General features: G+C 42.9%; 2 protein-coding genes across 2 annotated transcripts in view; one reads left to right on the top strand and one right to left on the bottom strand.

Annotated features, from left to right (window-relative positions):
• lipca (lipase, hepatic a) overlaps positions 1 to 3,544 on the top strand; it is a 32,742-nt gene extending 29,198 nt beyond the window's left edge. The window contains 1 exon segment of the mRNA XM_071401711.1: positions 2,794 to 3,544. Coding sequence (XP_071257812.1) covers positions 2,794 to 2,914 — 121 coding nt within the window. The 3' untranslated portion in view covers positions 2,915 to 3,544.
• Positions 3,545 to 6,130: 2,586 nt separating this feature from the next.
• Positions 6,131 to 15,754, bottom strand: part of LOC139576063 (disintegrin and metalloproteinase domain-containing protein 10-like) — a 94,502-nt gene continuing 84,878 nt past the window's right edge. The window contains exons 8-16 of the mRNA XM_071401710.1: positions 14,091 to 14,274; positions 11,311 to 11,474; positions 10,877 to 11,060; positions 10,563 to 10,713; positions 10,229 to 10,412; positions 10,005 to 10,113; positions 9,620 to 9,840; positions 9,276 to 9,402; positions 6,131 to 9,014 (exon numbers count right to left, since the gene is read on the bottom strand). Of these exons, the coding sequence (XP_071257811.1) occupies positions 8,905 to 9,014; positions 9,276 to 9,402; positions 9,620 to 9,840; positions 10,005 to 10,113; positions 10,229 to 10,412; positions 10,563 to 10,713; positions 10,877 to 11,060; positions 11,311 to 11,474; positions 14,091 to 14,274 (1,434 nt within the window). The 3' untranslated portion in view covers positions 6,131 to 8,904. The remainder of the gene's footprint in view (positions 9,015 to 9,275; positions 9,403 to 9,619; positions 9,841 to 10,004; positions 10,114 to 10,228; positions 10,413 to 10,562; positions 10,714 to 10,876; positions 11,061 to 11,310; positions 11,475 to 14,090; positions 14,275 to 15,754) is intronic.

The following is a 15,754-nucleotide window of genomic DNA, read 5'->3' as shown; positions in this document are numbered from 1 at the left end:
CACAAATTCACAAGAAATCGCTAATTTCCAAATTTCATTCAGACATAGACAAAATGCACGAGCTTGCCAGGAGTCGAACCTAGAATCTTCTGATCCGTAGTGTAATAAATACCATTTAAAATAACACAAGCATATTGCTATTACATTGTTATAACTAACTTCTTTCTAAGCAGGGTTTCTCACACACCCAGAGACAGATGGCTGACACAGAACATTCATAAACACTGATAAGAAAAGGGTGCAGACACACACACATACCCAAGGACGGAGGGCTGACTACGCACACACAAAATCTCCTGTTTAGCTGAACATTTGATAACAAAGAACTTTTGCTATAAGACTCAGAAGGATGACGCCCAGCTCATCAGGACCAATCTGAGAAGACAACAACCTGTCCAGAACCAACCAGAGGACAAGAACTTCCAGACTCAACCTACTTTCTATCTTTGTATAAAATGTCTATGCACTCTGTTATCTGGGCTTTTTCTGGAGGTTCTCTATGAGCCGAAGGAACGAGACCGTATACGCTTGTACCAGATATCTTTACTCTTAAATAAAGCTGTCGCTTGTCATACAATTTACCACCTTGTCCGAATCGATCCTTGACCGGCTCGCCCTTCTCCATATCCAATTATCAACAGAAACATGGTAAGCAGAGGATGGTTATCTAGATACCCGGTCCAGAGTGGTTGATGTGGATGTGAGGGGGCGAGTTGGTGAAAGGACGGTTCACGGAGGACAGGTGAAATCTTTTGGGGGGGAGGACAGCAGTTCTGCTCAGCTCGAGAAACTGATCTCCTGGTCGACCATAAATAAGGTAAGCAAGACCTGTTAAATCAAACTTTGCATATTGTCGTATAGTTCTTCCAAATTTTGATCAGTGGTACCGAGTCTGGGTAAGAATTCTTGTTTAAATTTATGAGCATAGATGACATGTGAACGACAGTGAAGTGAACATATGTGGGAATAATTTGTAAGTCTTAAGCGCTATTATATAGTCCGGCTTGTGACCGGTGAGGAATAGGCTTAATTTGTGTTAAAAGCGCTATTATATAGTCCGGCTTGTGACCGGTGAGGAATAGGCTTAATGTGATAAAAAGATCTATTCGTATAGTCCGGCTTGTGACCGGTGAGGAATATAGTAAGCACTATTCAATAGTCCGGCTATTCAGTCGGTGAAGGGTAGGCTTAAAATTGGGATAGGCACTATTCAATAGTCCGGCTATTCAGCCGGTGAAGGATAGGCTTGTTCCATCCCCATTCATATAGTCCGGCTGTGACCAGTGACGAGTGGGGTAAAGTTTGTCAAGACCTATTAGTATGGTCCGGCTTGTGTCCGGTGAGGAGTAGGCTAGACTTATTCAATAGTCCAGGCGATTGTCCGGTGAAGAATAGTCTATTTGTGTTTGTAGGCGCCAGGTTGAAAAATGTTCAATGTTTAAGTGTAATGTTTCCAATGTCTAAAGTCTAAGTGTTCAACGTCTAAAGGGTAATGTTCATAGTGGGAAAAATGTAAATGTTTAATGTATACATGTAAAAAAAAAATTGGATTCTGGATTTTATCCAGTGACGGGCTAAGTACAGTCGGATAGTCAAACATATACACTGATATACACACACACATTACCAAAACTATTCTGTACTAAATTCCACTGCATTAAAATAAAATATGACGACCCCAAATACTCCAAAGCTAAAATTTAACGATTTTCTAGATCAGAAGATACAAGACAAGTAAGGGGGAAAAGAACAAGACTGGAAGAGTGGCACCCCAGTTCTTTTGGTATGTCTAGATATGGCATGGAACACGAATGTAGGTGTAACCTTTTGACCTATTTTCATTGCATTTTCATGTGGTTTGATCACCCACAGGGAAATGTAGTGAGGATAATGAAATCGTGGTCATTTGGAATACTAATTTTGAGATAATAGAGTTTATAACTCTTGACCATAATTGCAATTAACCACAGAGGAGTCAGGTTTCTGGTTTTAAACATTGGCTATGACGGTTTTGAATGGGCTGTTATTGAATTTAATAATTGGATATGGAGAAGGGCGAGCCGGTCAAGGATCGATTCGGACAAGGTGGTAAATTGTATGACAAGCGACAGCTTTATTTAAGAGTAAAGATATCTGGTACAAGCGTATACGGTCTCGTTCCTTCGGCTCATAGAGAACCTCCAGAAAAAGCCCAGATAACAGAGTGCATAGACATTTTATACAAAGATAGAAAGTAGGTTGAGTCTGGAAGTTCTTGTCCTCTGGTTGGTTCTGGACAGGTTGTTGTCTTCTCAGATTGGTCCTGATGAGCTGGGCGTCATCCTTCTGAGTCTTATAGCAAAAGTTCTTTGTTATCAAATGTTCAGCTAAACAGGAGATTTTGTGTGTGCGTAGTCAGCCCTCCGTCCTTGGGTATGTGTGTGTGTCTGCACCCTTTTCTTATCAGTGTTTATGAATGTTCTGTGTCAGCCATCTGTCTCTGGGTGTGTGAGAAACCCTGCTTAGAAAGAAGTTAGTTATAACAATGTAATAGCAATATGCTTGTGTTATTTTAAATGGTATTTATTACAGTAGTCAGACGCGTTATCCATTGCGCCACAAGCCCACTGCTTGTCAGCAGAGACACCGTAGGTTTCCTCTCATTGGTTAAATATAGTTTCGTGGCGACGGACGGTAATTTTATTGTTATGGTAAGTATAACCAATAATTTTATTACAGAACAATACAATAGGCTTCATCATCAGAAATTACCCTGACGGAAACACACCTGATCATGTACAACTCTGTTTTTAGGACGACTTTTTGTGCCCAGACAAGTGATGGAATATACATTCGGTCATCGCAAGAGAATGTCTTCGTACGCTGTGAAGAAAATGCTCAAAAACAGTGCAGAAGAAAAACGCATTTGTCTTGAGTCGGATACTTCGATCAGCAGGGCCGGCTCTAGTTTTTTGGGGGCTCTAAACAAGATTTGGTTGGGGTCTCCCCTCCTCACCGCAAAACATTTTAGTGACAGCTGACAGCTGAGAGGAAATGTTATGTTTTACAGTTAATTTCCTGCAGTTCTACACATTGTGCCATGGGCCAGAAAGAAAATGTTGCCATTTTATAACAAATGTAATGCAATTCTACAAATTTTGCCATGGGGCAGATATGTATATTTTTGCAGTTTCACACCTAATTTCATGCAATTCTACCCATTTTGCTATAGGGCAGAGATACATTTTTGCTATTTAAAAAAATAATTTCCTACAATTCTACACATTTTGCCATGACTTATGCCATGATAATATGAGTGAGAATGACTATCAAAATCAATGGGGGTCCCCTGAATGCCCAGTCGGTATTCGATTACTACAAGTTTATATAGATTGGTAGTTAGTCTAGCCAGCTAAGAATTGACATGGGTAATTGTCAGCCAATCAAGTGACTGACATAAGTTAAAAACTGCTGATGCACAACCACCTGGTGTATTCTACTATTCTTACTCTCAAAAGTAAGTTGAGACACTGACTAAATAAAACATTGGTTTGTAATATTTCAATTTTCTCCAACAACAGTATCTGTTTTCCAACCTAATTTATATCAAAATATGTATTTAAAAAAATCTTGACAATCATGAATTTTTACTAAGATTCAAATGTTATACAGATATTTTCAAATGGTTGCAAAGAAGTAATTCTAAATATAACATTTTGTACAAATTAGGATTCACAACCTGTGTACACAAAGTCATATTCATACATTTTATTTTTTATCACCAACTATACTAATGCCTGTTGGAAAAATATTCTGCCCCGGGGCCACTTATCATTTGTCCTGTTATGCCTAACATCTAATTGGAGCCTTTTCCATCTCAATTTTTACTGACTCCCAATAGGCATGTAAATTGATGGGCACACTGCATCAGAGATAAATTAATCATTTGCAGCATCCCAAGACTTTGTTGGCCACACAGTATTTTCACACACTGAGCCCCACACAACAGCCATAGCCTTGGTAAGCAGACTGGGTGCAAAGACTACAGTCGAGCCGACAGTGTTTGAGCATCATCCTCTGTCCCTAGGATTCATTCACAGCCCTCCCTCTCCCTTTCTAATGAGACCCCTGCTATTTGTCTGACACCAGACTGGATCAGACGGCCCAGCACACAGCAGGACTGCTCCCCCTGTCCCAGTTGTGTCTGAGGGAAATGAAATCCTATCCTGGACAAACTGTCCCCCTGGTTTCCCCAGAGAGCTTTGGCCCAGAGATAGCTCGGTGCTATGAAGCAACTGTGCATCTGCAGCAGGCCCCAATCAGACAGCCTGCCCCCTTATGGGCTGCAGTGGTCAGGCATAAGACCAATCTGCAGAACAGGACACTGATTAGACGGGGACCATGGTTATATTTCACATAGCCGATAGCCCCTCATAGCTTTGCATACTGATACCCTGATTACATCCACTTGCTTATTTTACAGCCTTTTATAATACTGTATTATCAACCCAAACTGCATATACAAACACTTGACACACTTTCTGGGTACTTGATTTTGATTACCAATTCTGCTACAGTCCCATGGGATATGATACATGTTCATCTCACTAAAGCTATATATTTGCACAAACTTTTCAGTGTAAGAGGAGACATGATAAATCATCAAATAAATCAATGAATGGAATCAATTTAATGCTGAAGGAAGAGCCCTATTTAACATGTTCAAGTGACTGTTGGGCAAGATAAACATGGGGCAAAGATTGGGAGTTTCAGCACACAACTGGTGTGGCAGAAATGGAGAGAAGTCATTGTGAAGATTGGAATGCAGAGAGCAGTGTCAGGGAGGCTTTAGGCAATTACCTCTGCTCTCAGTGCTGAGGAAGTACAAAGGTAGCTGGGTCTACGATTTTACTAGAGCTGTGGCTACCTTGGGGCTGTTTGATATAGAAAACAGTGTTCCAACATAATGAGAAATATGTCATTAGTTGTAAGGAAAAAACCTTGGGAGTTAGTATTATATTATCCCCTATATTGGATGCTGCTGAGAAATGTCCCCATCACTTTAAACAATCCAAACTAGAGACTAAATCATCCACAGAAACCACTGCCAATATAAGAAAATTTGCATGATTTCCTATTTTTTTTAACAATACAAAACATTAACATACAAAAGACAACATTTAGACGCACACGAACATCAATGACATCACACCTGCCCAGCCTGAACCAGCTCTTTAATATATTTAGATAATGAACCATATGATTTTTCTATTGTCTTAAAGATGGAGAATTGGTATATTTCAAAATAATTGACGAGAAGACTATCATCCAACCCATTGGGTATCTCACTACACCCTCATATGACAGGTCTTGAAATATGAACCAAAAAGTACATTTACATTAAGACTTCTGACAGCCAACTTTCTAACTCCACCCATTACTTTTGGACTGTATTGCATTCCCAAAAGGTATGGATTATTGAACCATTGTTAGTTTTACACTTAAGACATATGACTCTCCTTCTGCTGTAGAATTTGATCTCTTTTTAATACATTAGTTTACAAATTGCATGCATTTGACCATTTCTACATCGGTCAGTGCAACATTTATTTTTAATTCTGTCATAGAAATACATGTCCTATTATCAAATAATTTACGATTTCTATACCTTTTAGTTTTCCATGTTATTATCAGTACATACTGAAAAGCTATTCAAGGGTTGTTTTTTTGCTAGTGAGATTGTTTCTTGTAGAATCCGTTTCATTTTCTTCCATATCGTTATAGTGTTCTTAACTATGAAGTTGTTCATGTTCTTAGCTTTATCCTTTGAAAAATAGACATGTGAAAAGATTCTGGGGGTGAGCATGCACATCTTCAATAATTACCCACGGTTCCTTTTTAGTGCATTCAACAATGTCTCAAGTAAAAGCCTTGGGTGGCGAGTTGATACAATTCCAAGTCTGGGAGGTAAAACCACCCTCAGATTTAGCGAGATGTAAAACTTTTCTTTTTATTCTGAGTTTATGAGCTTGATTTCCTTGGAAGATAGCCCAGTCAAGCTGTGTGATATCTTGAAGTGGGCCTTCTGTTTTGCTCATCCACTGAAAGTGACAATGAACAAACCAACCATGGAATGACTTCTCAGACATTCTTTTCCATTCTCTGAACATTTTTTGATCAAGTCTATTTTTATTAAAGCATTTCAAGTAGTTAAAAAAAACAAAAACATTTGCACAATACTTTCAGCAATTTTAGTAAAATGTTTAAATTTGAGTAGAACGGGAAACAGAAACAAGAAAGAAAAATCGTAAAGAAAATTGAAGATACTGTATAAAACACAGCACACTCTAAAATCAGACAGCAGTATTAGACTTTTCCCATTCTGGATTCTCTCGGTTTACATTTCAGAGCACGCTCTTCAAAACTTTTAGCAAGACAAATTAAAGACAGAAATGTAAATCCCAGGCACTGCCCCGTATACACCCACCTATTACCTTACCACAGGAATAAAAACACAATGAGAAGAATGAATGTAGACGACCACACTCCGATGAGCCTTACTAAATGTCAAAGGTAATGAGAAACAATATTTTATTATCCAGCACAAACCCATACCCACCAGCACCAAACAGAAAGAACAGAGAAAGACATGTTAGAATCAAGGGAGGATCAGTTTTGTTTCCATTTCAGAGGCTCTCTTGTAGACATTGTATGTGGCTACATAGACAAGAGCCCTTTTTCCTCATTCAATATTGACCAATTTTGGGAGGAAACAATGAAGGCATAAATATGTGAAGAGGCCTGCTTGTCTTTAAGCTCCAGGACACACTGCCTAGGGTCTACCTACCTGATAAGGCATAATGGGCCAGAATCAGTCATAAAATATCAATATAGTCACATCATTTAAATGGGATAAACAAAGTCATCAAAAATAAAAGGACTCTCTTTGGATATCCTGCCTTTGTCCTGGTCTCCATGGCTCTGAGCCAGCAATACATTACAAACCCCACTGACCTCCAGACAGACTGTGGAGTTGCAATGGGCTCAGGAGAATCAGACTCAACTCCATTTAGACACATTGTTTATGTCTTTACACAAACCACAGACTATGACATATAGGTCTCTTTTGGTGGAGATCATCCCCAGAGCAAAGCTATGTACTTCCAATAGAGATGTGGGGTTAGGGAGAGAGACAGGACATGCAACACAGATATGCATCATAGGAGAGACACGACATGGAAATGATAGCCAAAGGGAGAAAAGTTAGAGGTAATTGGTAGCCTTATCAATCTCAGTTCATATGTAACAGCTTGGCATAGCTGGACACTCAGACATTAAGCCATTGTAGGACTTTATCGATTCAATTCCCCCATATACAAATATCTGAATTGCTAAAATAAAATAAAAAAACAAAAAAAACAATCACATTAAAGCCATCCAGGATCTTCATCTGGCAAACCATTCATCACATTCCTAATGCATGCCATAAGTGTAGAAGATTCCTCAAGCTGCCTTCAAACTGGTATGTAACAGGGCATTCAGTTGTTCCCAGGTCAGCTCTTAAAGACTGTGCGTTTTATTAAGGTAACAACATTGGTGAGGGCAGCCGAGCTAGGTGAGAGCATGTCCAGACCAGTACAGTGACTGTCTGTGATGCCCTCTGTAATATTGCCCCCTATGGACCCTGGCCTGTGTTCGCAGGCTCTGGCCAAGGCCCTGTGACTTGAAGAATATGATGTGACCACATTCAGTGGCATAGTCATGAGGTGTAGCACCAGCCAGCCCTTGGACAGCCTTGTATGCTAAAGCATTGAAGATTCTCTCCTTTCTCCATCCATCCCTCACATGGAATGATCAATAGACAAGGTACATCTGCTGTATTTAGTGGTTCAGTGATTCACATCAATGCATTGAGTCAGAAAAAAATAGCTGAAGCGAACAACATGTCATAATTAAGTAAAAAATTTAAAAGCTACAGTTGCATCCCCAAACTGCACCTCTAGAAGCAAACCTGTCTGAAAATGACACCTTCCACCAGCCCAATGATATCATCCGATATCACATCCAAATATCACAACAGTCTCTACAACTCTGTTGCCTCTCTATACCCTGCTTTAATCACATTCAGCTTTATGTTTACATTCCCTCCATGTTCTGATAACCGAGGTCTGTTCTGATCCACCCCACAGCAGCTTCTAAATGTGACAGATAGGGCTGTTTTTTGTTTTATTAATCCTGAGAGAGTGAATTAAAACAGTAAATAATCTTTATCAGACAGCAGGAAAACAATCGATTTCATATGATACAAAGAAAAAAATCTATATCTCAATACCTGTACAATTGCACGCAGAAAGAACATGTATGCTTTGGAAATAAAAGCCTGCGCATTTTTTCTTATCATGTTTTGATTACAAAATAATAATTACATTGGCAAATTAGTCTCTTCTGCTGCAATGTCTCACATCCTGGCATTGCATAGCAGCAAAAACCCATGTGACCTGCAGTCCTGTTTTCCTGCTCAGGAGGGCAGCACTTCAGAAAGGAAAAACAGATGAAAGAAAGACGCTAAAAAGGAGGAGAGGCTGCATTACCACAATGCTGCTGCTCTCCCCTGCACTCCAGTAAAAAACAAACAAAAAAAACAACAGAAATCAGTCATTTTCTCTTCCCGTCATTGCCAAGAGCTTTCCTAAAATATTTTCTGCTTACAGCTGTGTGAAGGACAGCTCGGCTGGCTCCCAAAGCAGTGGTGTTGAGTGAGTCCGTTAGGTCCTGGAACTGTACGTCTTGTCTATTGAAATCAGTTCTGTTGCCAGTTAGTTTTGCAGATGGGTGGTTGCAATGAATGGTACAGGTAACTCTTTGGAGTGAAGTGTTCCCACTGTAGGCACTAGGAAGAACCAAGGCAAAGAGGGGCCCAGTGTCTTAACGTCTCATCTGACCCAACTGATAGTTCTCTCTGGGCTGGCGTTGGTTGCGCTGCTGCTGGGGCTGCTGGCCATTCGATTGCTGCCGTCTCCTCCTCTTCAACGTGCCTGCATGGGAGACACGAACACACTGCTCTCAACATCATAACACTCACACCTGCTTGCATAAAATGAACCAGAGTTACACTTCCAAACACATCTGCTACGCTATACTATACTATGCTACACTATACTATGCTAAACTATACTATGCTACACTATACTATGCTACACTATACTATGCTACACTATGAATATTTTGTTTCCCCCACATCTTCAGTCTAGCTGGGGAGATATGTCCCCCCCCCCCAGTGTTGAGGAGTAACGTACCTGGCAGTGGCTTGGGTGGGGGCAGTTTGGGGTTGCTGCTGGGTGTGTGGACACTGCAGATCTTGATGAAACCAGCCATCAGCATGATGAGAGCAATGCCCATCAGCAACACTGCCCACCAGTGAGCCTGGAACACAGATTATGCAAAGTCATATTTTTTCAGTGTCTGACAACTTTCATATTGAAACTGGTAAGAACATTTTATAAATTGAGATGTATTTAGCTCCTGAAATTGTTTTAATGCCAACGGGAGTGACAGTTTCAGCAGTAGGGTGAACTAATATTATGAACAACACAGGTAACTACAGTACAACTAGGACATTGGCTGGGCCTGGGACACTAACCACTATCCACTCTGCAATGTTCTCGTAGAGCTCTGCGTTGAAGATAGCTTTCTTTAGCCTGGCCAGGGGGCCGTCTGCGTCCACCAGCCGGCACCTCATGAATACATCGCAGTAACCCTTGAAGTCGTTGCAGGGGGAGCCTGGCTGCAGCGTGGTGATTTTCTTGCTGAAGAAGCTGGCCCACTTCTCGGAGCCCGTGCTGCTGCAGGTGTCGGGTTTCACTGCAGGGTGGGGGAGGAGACGGGGAACACCACTGTGAGGTCACTGCTAACAGGACAGTCCCAGTCTTTGCAGGGTCTTGGTGGTTTAAGATGCATGTCATATTGGGACGGATGGTCAATAATGGGCCGATGATAGTGGTAACAGGTAAATAACAGACACTTACTTCTCTCCTGACAGCAGACGTGGCACAGCTCAGTCTCGTCTGTTCCCTCAATACTGGCACAGGTACACACCTCCAGACTATACTTCTCACAGATGGAGCCAGAGCAGCCCTGGTCGACAGAGACGTGGAGAGGGAAAGGGAAAAACAGGGTGAGTGTCAGCTATGCTCCATTGTCATGATTTAAAGCACTTCAACACACGTTTGGTCAGAGAGCTAGACCATACCCCGTTGAGGCAGACTTGTGTCTCTCCATGGCAGGCGGTGAAGTTGGCCTTGGGTTCAGAGGTGGGGCACTGGGCAGTGCCTCCGTTACACATGCCCTGTTCAGCACACTCTGACTCCTCCCTACACTTATCATTGGAGCCCTTGAAGTTGCACGTAGGTGTACAGCACGGACCCTGGCTGGGACTGACAACACAGAACACACACCAAGTCAGCTTCAACTTCCTTTTTACTAAGTCAGAAACGGAAACAAGTTGAATACTATATTCAATAAATACTTCAACAGTACTAACCGTAAAATCAACAACATTTTGTAGTACATTATTGGCCACTTACCTACAGATTTTGCCGGGCTTAAGTTTGCACTTGTTGCCGTCGGCCTCGTTGGCGTTGTAGCAGCACTCGTCTTTACACTGGTCACTGTAACCACAGTCACACTGCTCCCCTGCCTCCACCAGACCATTACCACAGATGGGCTGGCCAGACTCTGCACAAACACACACAGGAAGGAGTGATGAGATGCAGTAGAGGACACATAACCTTGGATGTCCATTCCAATGACAAGCGCCCCCACACTTCCTTTGCATATGCAAAGATGGACGCCTGCAGGTGCATGTGCGGACACACAACCTCAGAAAGACGGCACTTACCCACAAAGCAGTTGCCCCTCTTCTTCTCCAGGACCTGGCTGATGTTCCTCACGCTGCAGATGGAGAACTTGTTGTTGTTGAGCTTGTCCCCTGACGTGGCCCGGGCGTACATGATGTAGTTCCCCTGCTCCTTCTTCTCCTGGGCCTTGGACTCTCCTGGGGTGCACTCTGTCCCAGAGTCATGCTGTCAAACCATAGGGAAGAGGTTCATAGGGAGCCAATGAGCATCCCTCTCCTCCCTCAGGAGGGCATTAACATAGACTCCTCCACTACTGGGACTTTAAACCAAGAGAGATCCTATGGTGAGTATCTCAACAAAGTGGTATTCAAGTATATACAACTGATTAGCATGTGCAGTATGATCTGGTTAGAGCTGTGCACTGAGATAAAAGACTTGACTAGAACCAGAATAAGGCCCAGGACAGAATACTCACCGGAGAGCCAAAGTTGTGTCCAACCTCGTGTGCGAAGGTGATGTGGGAGACCTTGGGGGGGACGTGGGAGGCGTAGTTCTGCACCGTGATGATGCCGGTGTTCAGAGACTTCTTCTTCCCATCAGAGTACAACTTACTCTTCTCACAGATACCTCCGGAGCTCCCTAAGAACACAGTAAAACCACTCATCGAGATTACATACAGTACACACCATGGAGGATTCTGTCTTTCACACTGTATCCCACCCAACAAACTAACAGGACTATGGTGAGGATTTCCATGGCATTGAGGATGTACTGTTTCCAACTCTGACACAAGTGACAGTGAAATTATGTAACACTCTTATTGGAGTAAATGAAACCTGATACACTGCCTGGAGTGAATAAGCAGAGATCTTTGCTTATTGTAGGGGAGCAGAGAGCATTTGGGCCCAGTGGTCACCCGTGTAGGTGAGACACAGAGACACAGACAGCAGCAGGAAGAGGAGGCAGAGCAGCCAGGTGGTGCTGAATATGCCCGCAGGGGAAGAGTGGCAGCTCGGGCACAGCAGGGGACCTGAAGGGCGCTGCTTCACAGTCGCTGAGAATGCCAATTTAAAAACTTGCTCACTTACCCATTCTCAAAGAGAGAAACGCACTGTCTGGAACACACACGTCGACAGACATGGCCAGCTAGTTGTAAAGTGCAAGTGTGGAGCATACTGACACAGATTTTTCTCAATCAATTTGGGAAACCTGGTTTTGATTGAATAGTTGAAATAGTTCAAAGTCAGCTCAGATAGTGGGAGTGAGCAGTGGCAGACAACCTGTTCTGACTCAGCTCTTTCTGTCCCACCCTACCATACTATCAGATTCAGCTGGAACATTACCGGTCTGCCTCGAGGCTCCCCATGCACTATACACTCAACACTGCCCTGTCTGAGATCACAGTGAGTGAGTGAGTGAGTGAGTGAGTGAGTGAGTGAGTGAGTGAGTGAGAAGTGGAAATCCCAGTTGCAGTAAGGTCCAATCTCTCCTACAACTGTGGACTAGAGGATTTCTATTTTCTAACCAGCCAGGCTAGGAGGACTGGGGCTCTGCTGGAATACCAGGCAGTGGCGACATCTTTATCTGAGAATAGCCTGTGTGCTTAGTCATAAGGAGGCCGCGCCTTTTAGACACACAGAGACATGAAACCAAAGCACTTTACAGTATAGGCACATATTTGTGTGTGTGTGTGTGTGTGTGTGTGTGTGTGTGTGTGTGTGGTGCGTGTATGAGGAATGCCTCCATTGAAGCCACTTATGAGTGTGGTAATGGATCAAATCCATTAAGAAAACCATTACCCAGCCCTGACTGGTGTCTCTAGTAGCCGTTTGTTGTCAGTCCACGCCACTGGAGCGTTCAAGGCAGATCTCTTCTCTACAAGCCCACAGCTTCCCTCTACAGCTCTACAGACCCAGATTGATTCAGCCTGCTTAGAACATTGCTTATTTGCCTGTATTGATTCCTAGTGTTTGTTGTTGTTTTTCATCTTGGGTTCTGTCAGTTAGAAGTTAATCAAGATATGTGGACGATACCTGGGCCAACTGACACTGACCCTTCATTTAAACTTCACTAAGGAAAACACAGCCTGAACTCTGACCTCTGGGGCTGCTGCTCATTGAAAGAAACTTATAGCAGTAACATGTGAACGTGGGGTTCAACTACAGTACTGTCCACTCTCTCTACCTCTTGATTATTACTGTGAGGATATAATGAACCAGGCACAGCCGGTCACTGGAGAGCTCTGGGTCACACCGGTCACTGGAGAGCTCTGGGTCACACCGGTCACTGGACAGCGCAGCGCTCCAGTCACACTCAACTTCTAATTATTCTAGTGTGAATAATTCATTCAGAGGTGTTGAGCAGGTACTTGTTTGGCCTACTTGTGTGTGTGTGTGTGAGAGAGACAGGGCCATTTCTGTCTGTGTGCTGTGGCTGTCTCATTGAGTTCTCCCTTCTCACAGTCCACACTACTGACTGACTGACACTATGGGGTTGGTGGAGACCAGAGGGAGACCCAGCTGCAGGCTATAGAAAGAGGTGTGTGATCATCTCCATGGACTGTTTCACATTCTACAAACGTCTAAGAACTTCCTTCAGGAGAAGGACTCTGTATGCAGCTCCTTTGTCCTTGAGTGAACCATGTTTGGAAAACGCTGCAGTTTTGACAAACACCCAGGGAGGGAGAAAGCGGAAATCACAAAACATGCTGAGTAGGCAACAATTCAACAACTTAAAAATGCATTTCAAGTGGAAACAGCGTGGAGACGATGCCTTAGCAAATCCAGCCCTCCTCGGCCTTGAAAATTAAATTACAGACATGCTGGTGGAACGAGAAAGAGGTGGGGGGGATAAAGAGAGAAAGTAGGGATATTGCACTGACAAATGGAGCAGCTTATCAGAGGGCGTGTGCTGCGGTTAATGGACATACGGAGGTTCATTGAGTGTTCTGATAAACATCAGCAGATTGCAGGTACTCAGAGGGCAGAGCAGGGAACCTGCAGCACAGCTTTTGCTTCCTCTCCTCTTTACAATGGAGCGATCCCATTAGAGATACTGGAGCCAGGGAGTCTCTCACAGACCACTGGTCACTTGGATGACTTCTTGGATGCTATACCTTCCTACTCTTTAAGTAGGCATAAATGTCCACTATTCTCAGTTTTCTTGTTTTAATTCTCAACTGAATTCCTACCCTGAGAGTCTTTATGCAAATGAGTGCAGTACACAAGTTCAATTGGTGTGTGTGCACGCGCGCACCTGCAGGAGCGCCGACCCAGGCCAGGCCCAGCACCCCGTCGTCAAAGTCCCTGTCACTGAAGACGTAGGCCAGGCAATAGTCATCATGGTTCTGTTCTGAGTTGAGCTCCAGGAACTTCTCCACCCCGATGTTAGCGAAGCGGAACGGATTGGTGATGTCCCGCTCATCACTGGTCGTGTTTATCTGAAGAGATGGAGAGGAATGGGCTCATTGAATAGGTCATGAGTAGGTAATCACACATACACGCTTATGTACACACACACACACACCAGGGTTTCCATTAGGAAAATGTTGCACTGGACATTTGACCAGCAGCATTTTAATTTATCGGACATTTGAGAAATGTACCGGACCCATATGCATTGGGTGCGTAACCTGATTAAGGCGTCCACCCATGGTGCTCAGAATGACAGAAATTACATTTAGATCATGGTAATTCATATTAACAGAACATGCAAGTCAAGAATGCAACAATGCGCGTTCCTTCTTAGTGAATTCTGATGTTAGAATAACATGTACTGATCCTCAGCCAACAAGACCAGTGACGAACAGCAGAATCCCTAGCTTTTGTCAACCTACTATCCCTCATAGTAGAAAAGGTTACCCATTCTGTTGGCCGGCTTGTGGAGAAAGAAATAGCCTGTTCCAAACAGACTCTGGGACAGAGAATAAAAAGAAAAAGCAATGAGTCTGATGCAACAGATCAGAACGTTTAGCTTAAAATGTTGAGGAACGTATTTATTTACATTATAAAACGCAGCAATGCGCACAAGGCAGTAGGCTGCGTGTGAATGTTTCTTTCATAATGCAATTAGCAGGAAAAAGCTCACCAGTTTCATGTGACCGGGATGAAAATATCCGTTAGAAAGAGGGGAGATGTAATATGCAACAACTAGCATGGGTTGCTAATATGACTAGGATTGTGCCTTGGAATACGGGACAATTAAAGAAAGTTGATATAAAATAATTGCCTCCACGGATATGGTCTGATTTTGGCTCGGCTACTTTGAAGCAAGGTAAGACATGCCTCATATGTATTAAAACGTTCAGGTTTCAAACCATTAAGTATATGTTTTCGAAGTGCATACGGCCTCCAGCTCATTGCAAAGTGGTGTGTGACGCGCTGAGGAAGCCTGACTTGTGTTGTCTATGTATTTACTGTTAGAGATGCTGTAGCAGCAGCTCTCGCGCTGACAGATTCTCCACTCAAAGGCTCTGTGTCTGTATGCTGTAGGCTTGTGATAAATAAGGTATCCATAAAAAAACTAACATACTGTACACAAGTGCCAATTTAATTCCACTAAATTAAGCAAATTAACCTATAGACCGATAAATGTATTTACATCTACTGGTATTAACATAAATGCTAAAAAGCATTATTTCACAAATGGGATTGACCGGCGGCAATTGTATTTATCGGCTTTCAATTAAAAAATAAAAATTAGGCCAAAAGCAGGCTATTACCGTCTAACAGAAACCTTGACACACACACAAGACAGGGGAACAGACGGGAGCTTTTTTAGGAGGGCCTACAGTAACAGGTCTCTGGGGTATTGGAGAAGAGACTTCAAAACAAAGGCCACTGTGTCTACAGTGGGGCAAAAAAGTATTTAGTCAGCCACCAATTGTGCAAGTTCTCCCACTTAAAAAGATGAGAGGCCTG

This window comes from Salvelinus alpinus, chromosome 5 (genome assembly GCF_045679555.1).
Source record: "Salvelinus alpinus chromosome 5, SLU_Salpinus.1, whole genome shotgun sequence".
Lineage (NCBI taxonomy): Eukaryota > Metazoa > Chordata > Actinopteri > Salmoniformes > Salmonidae > Salvelinus > Salvelinus alpinus.
This window is presented reverse-complemented; position numbering and strand designations above follow the sequence as displayed.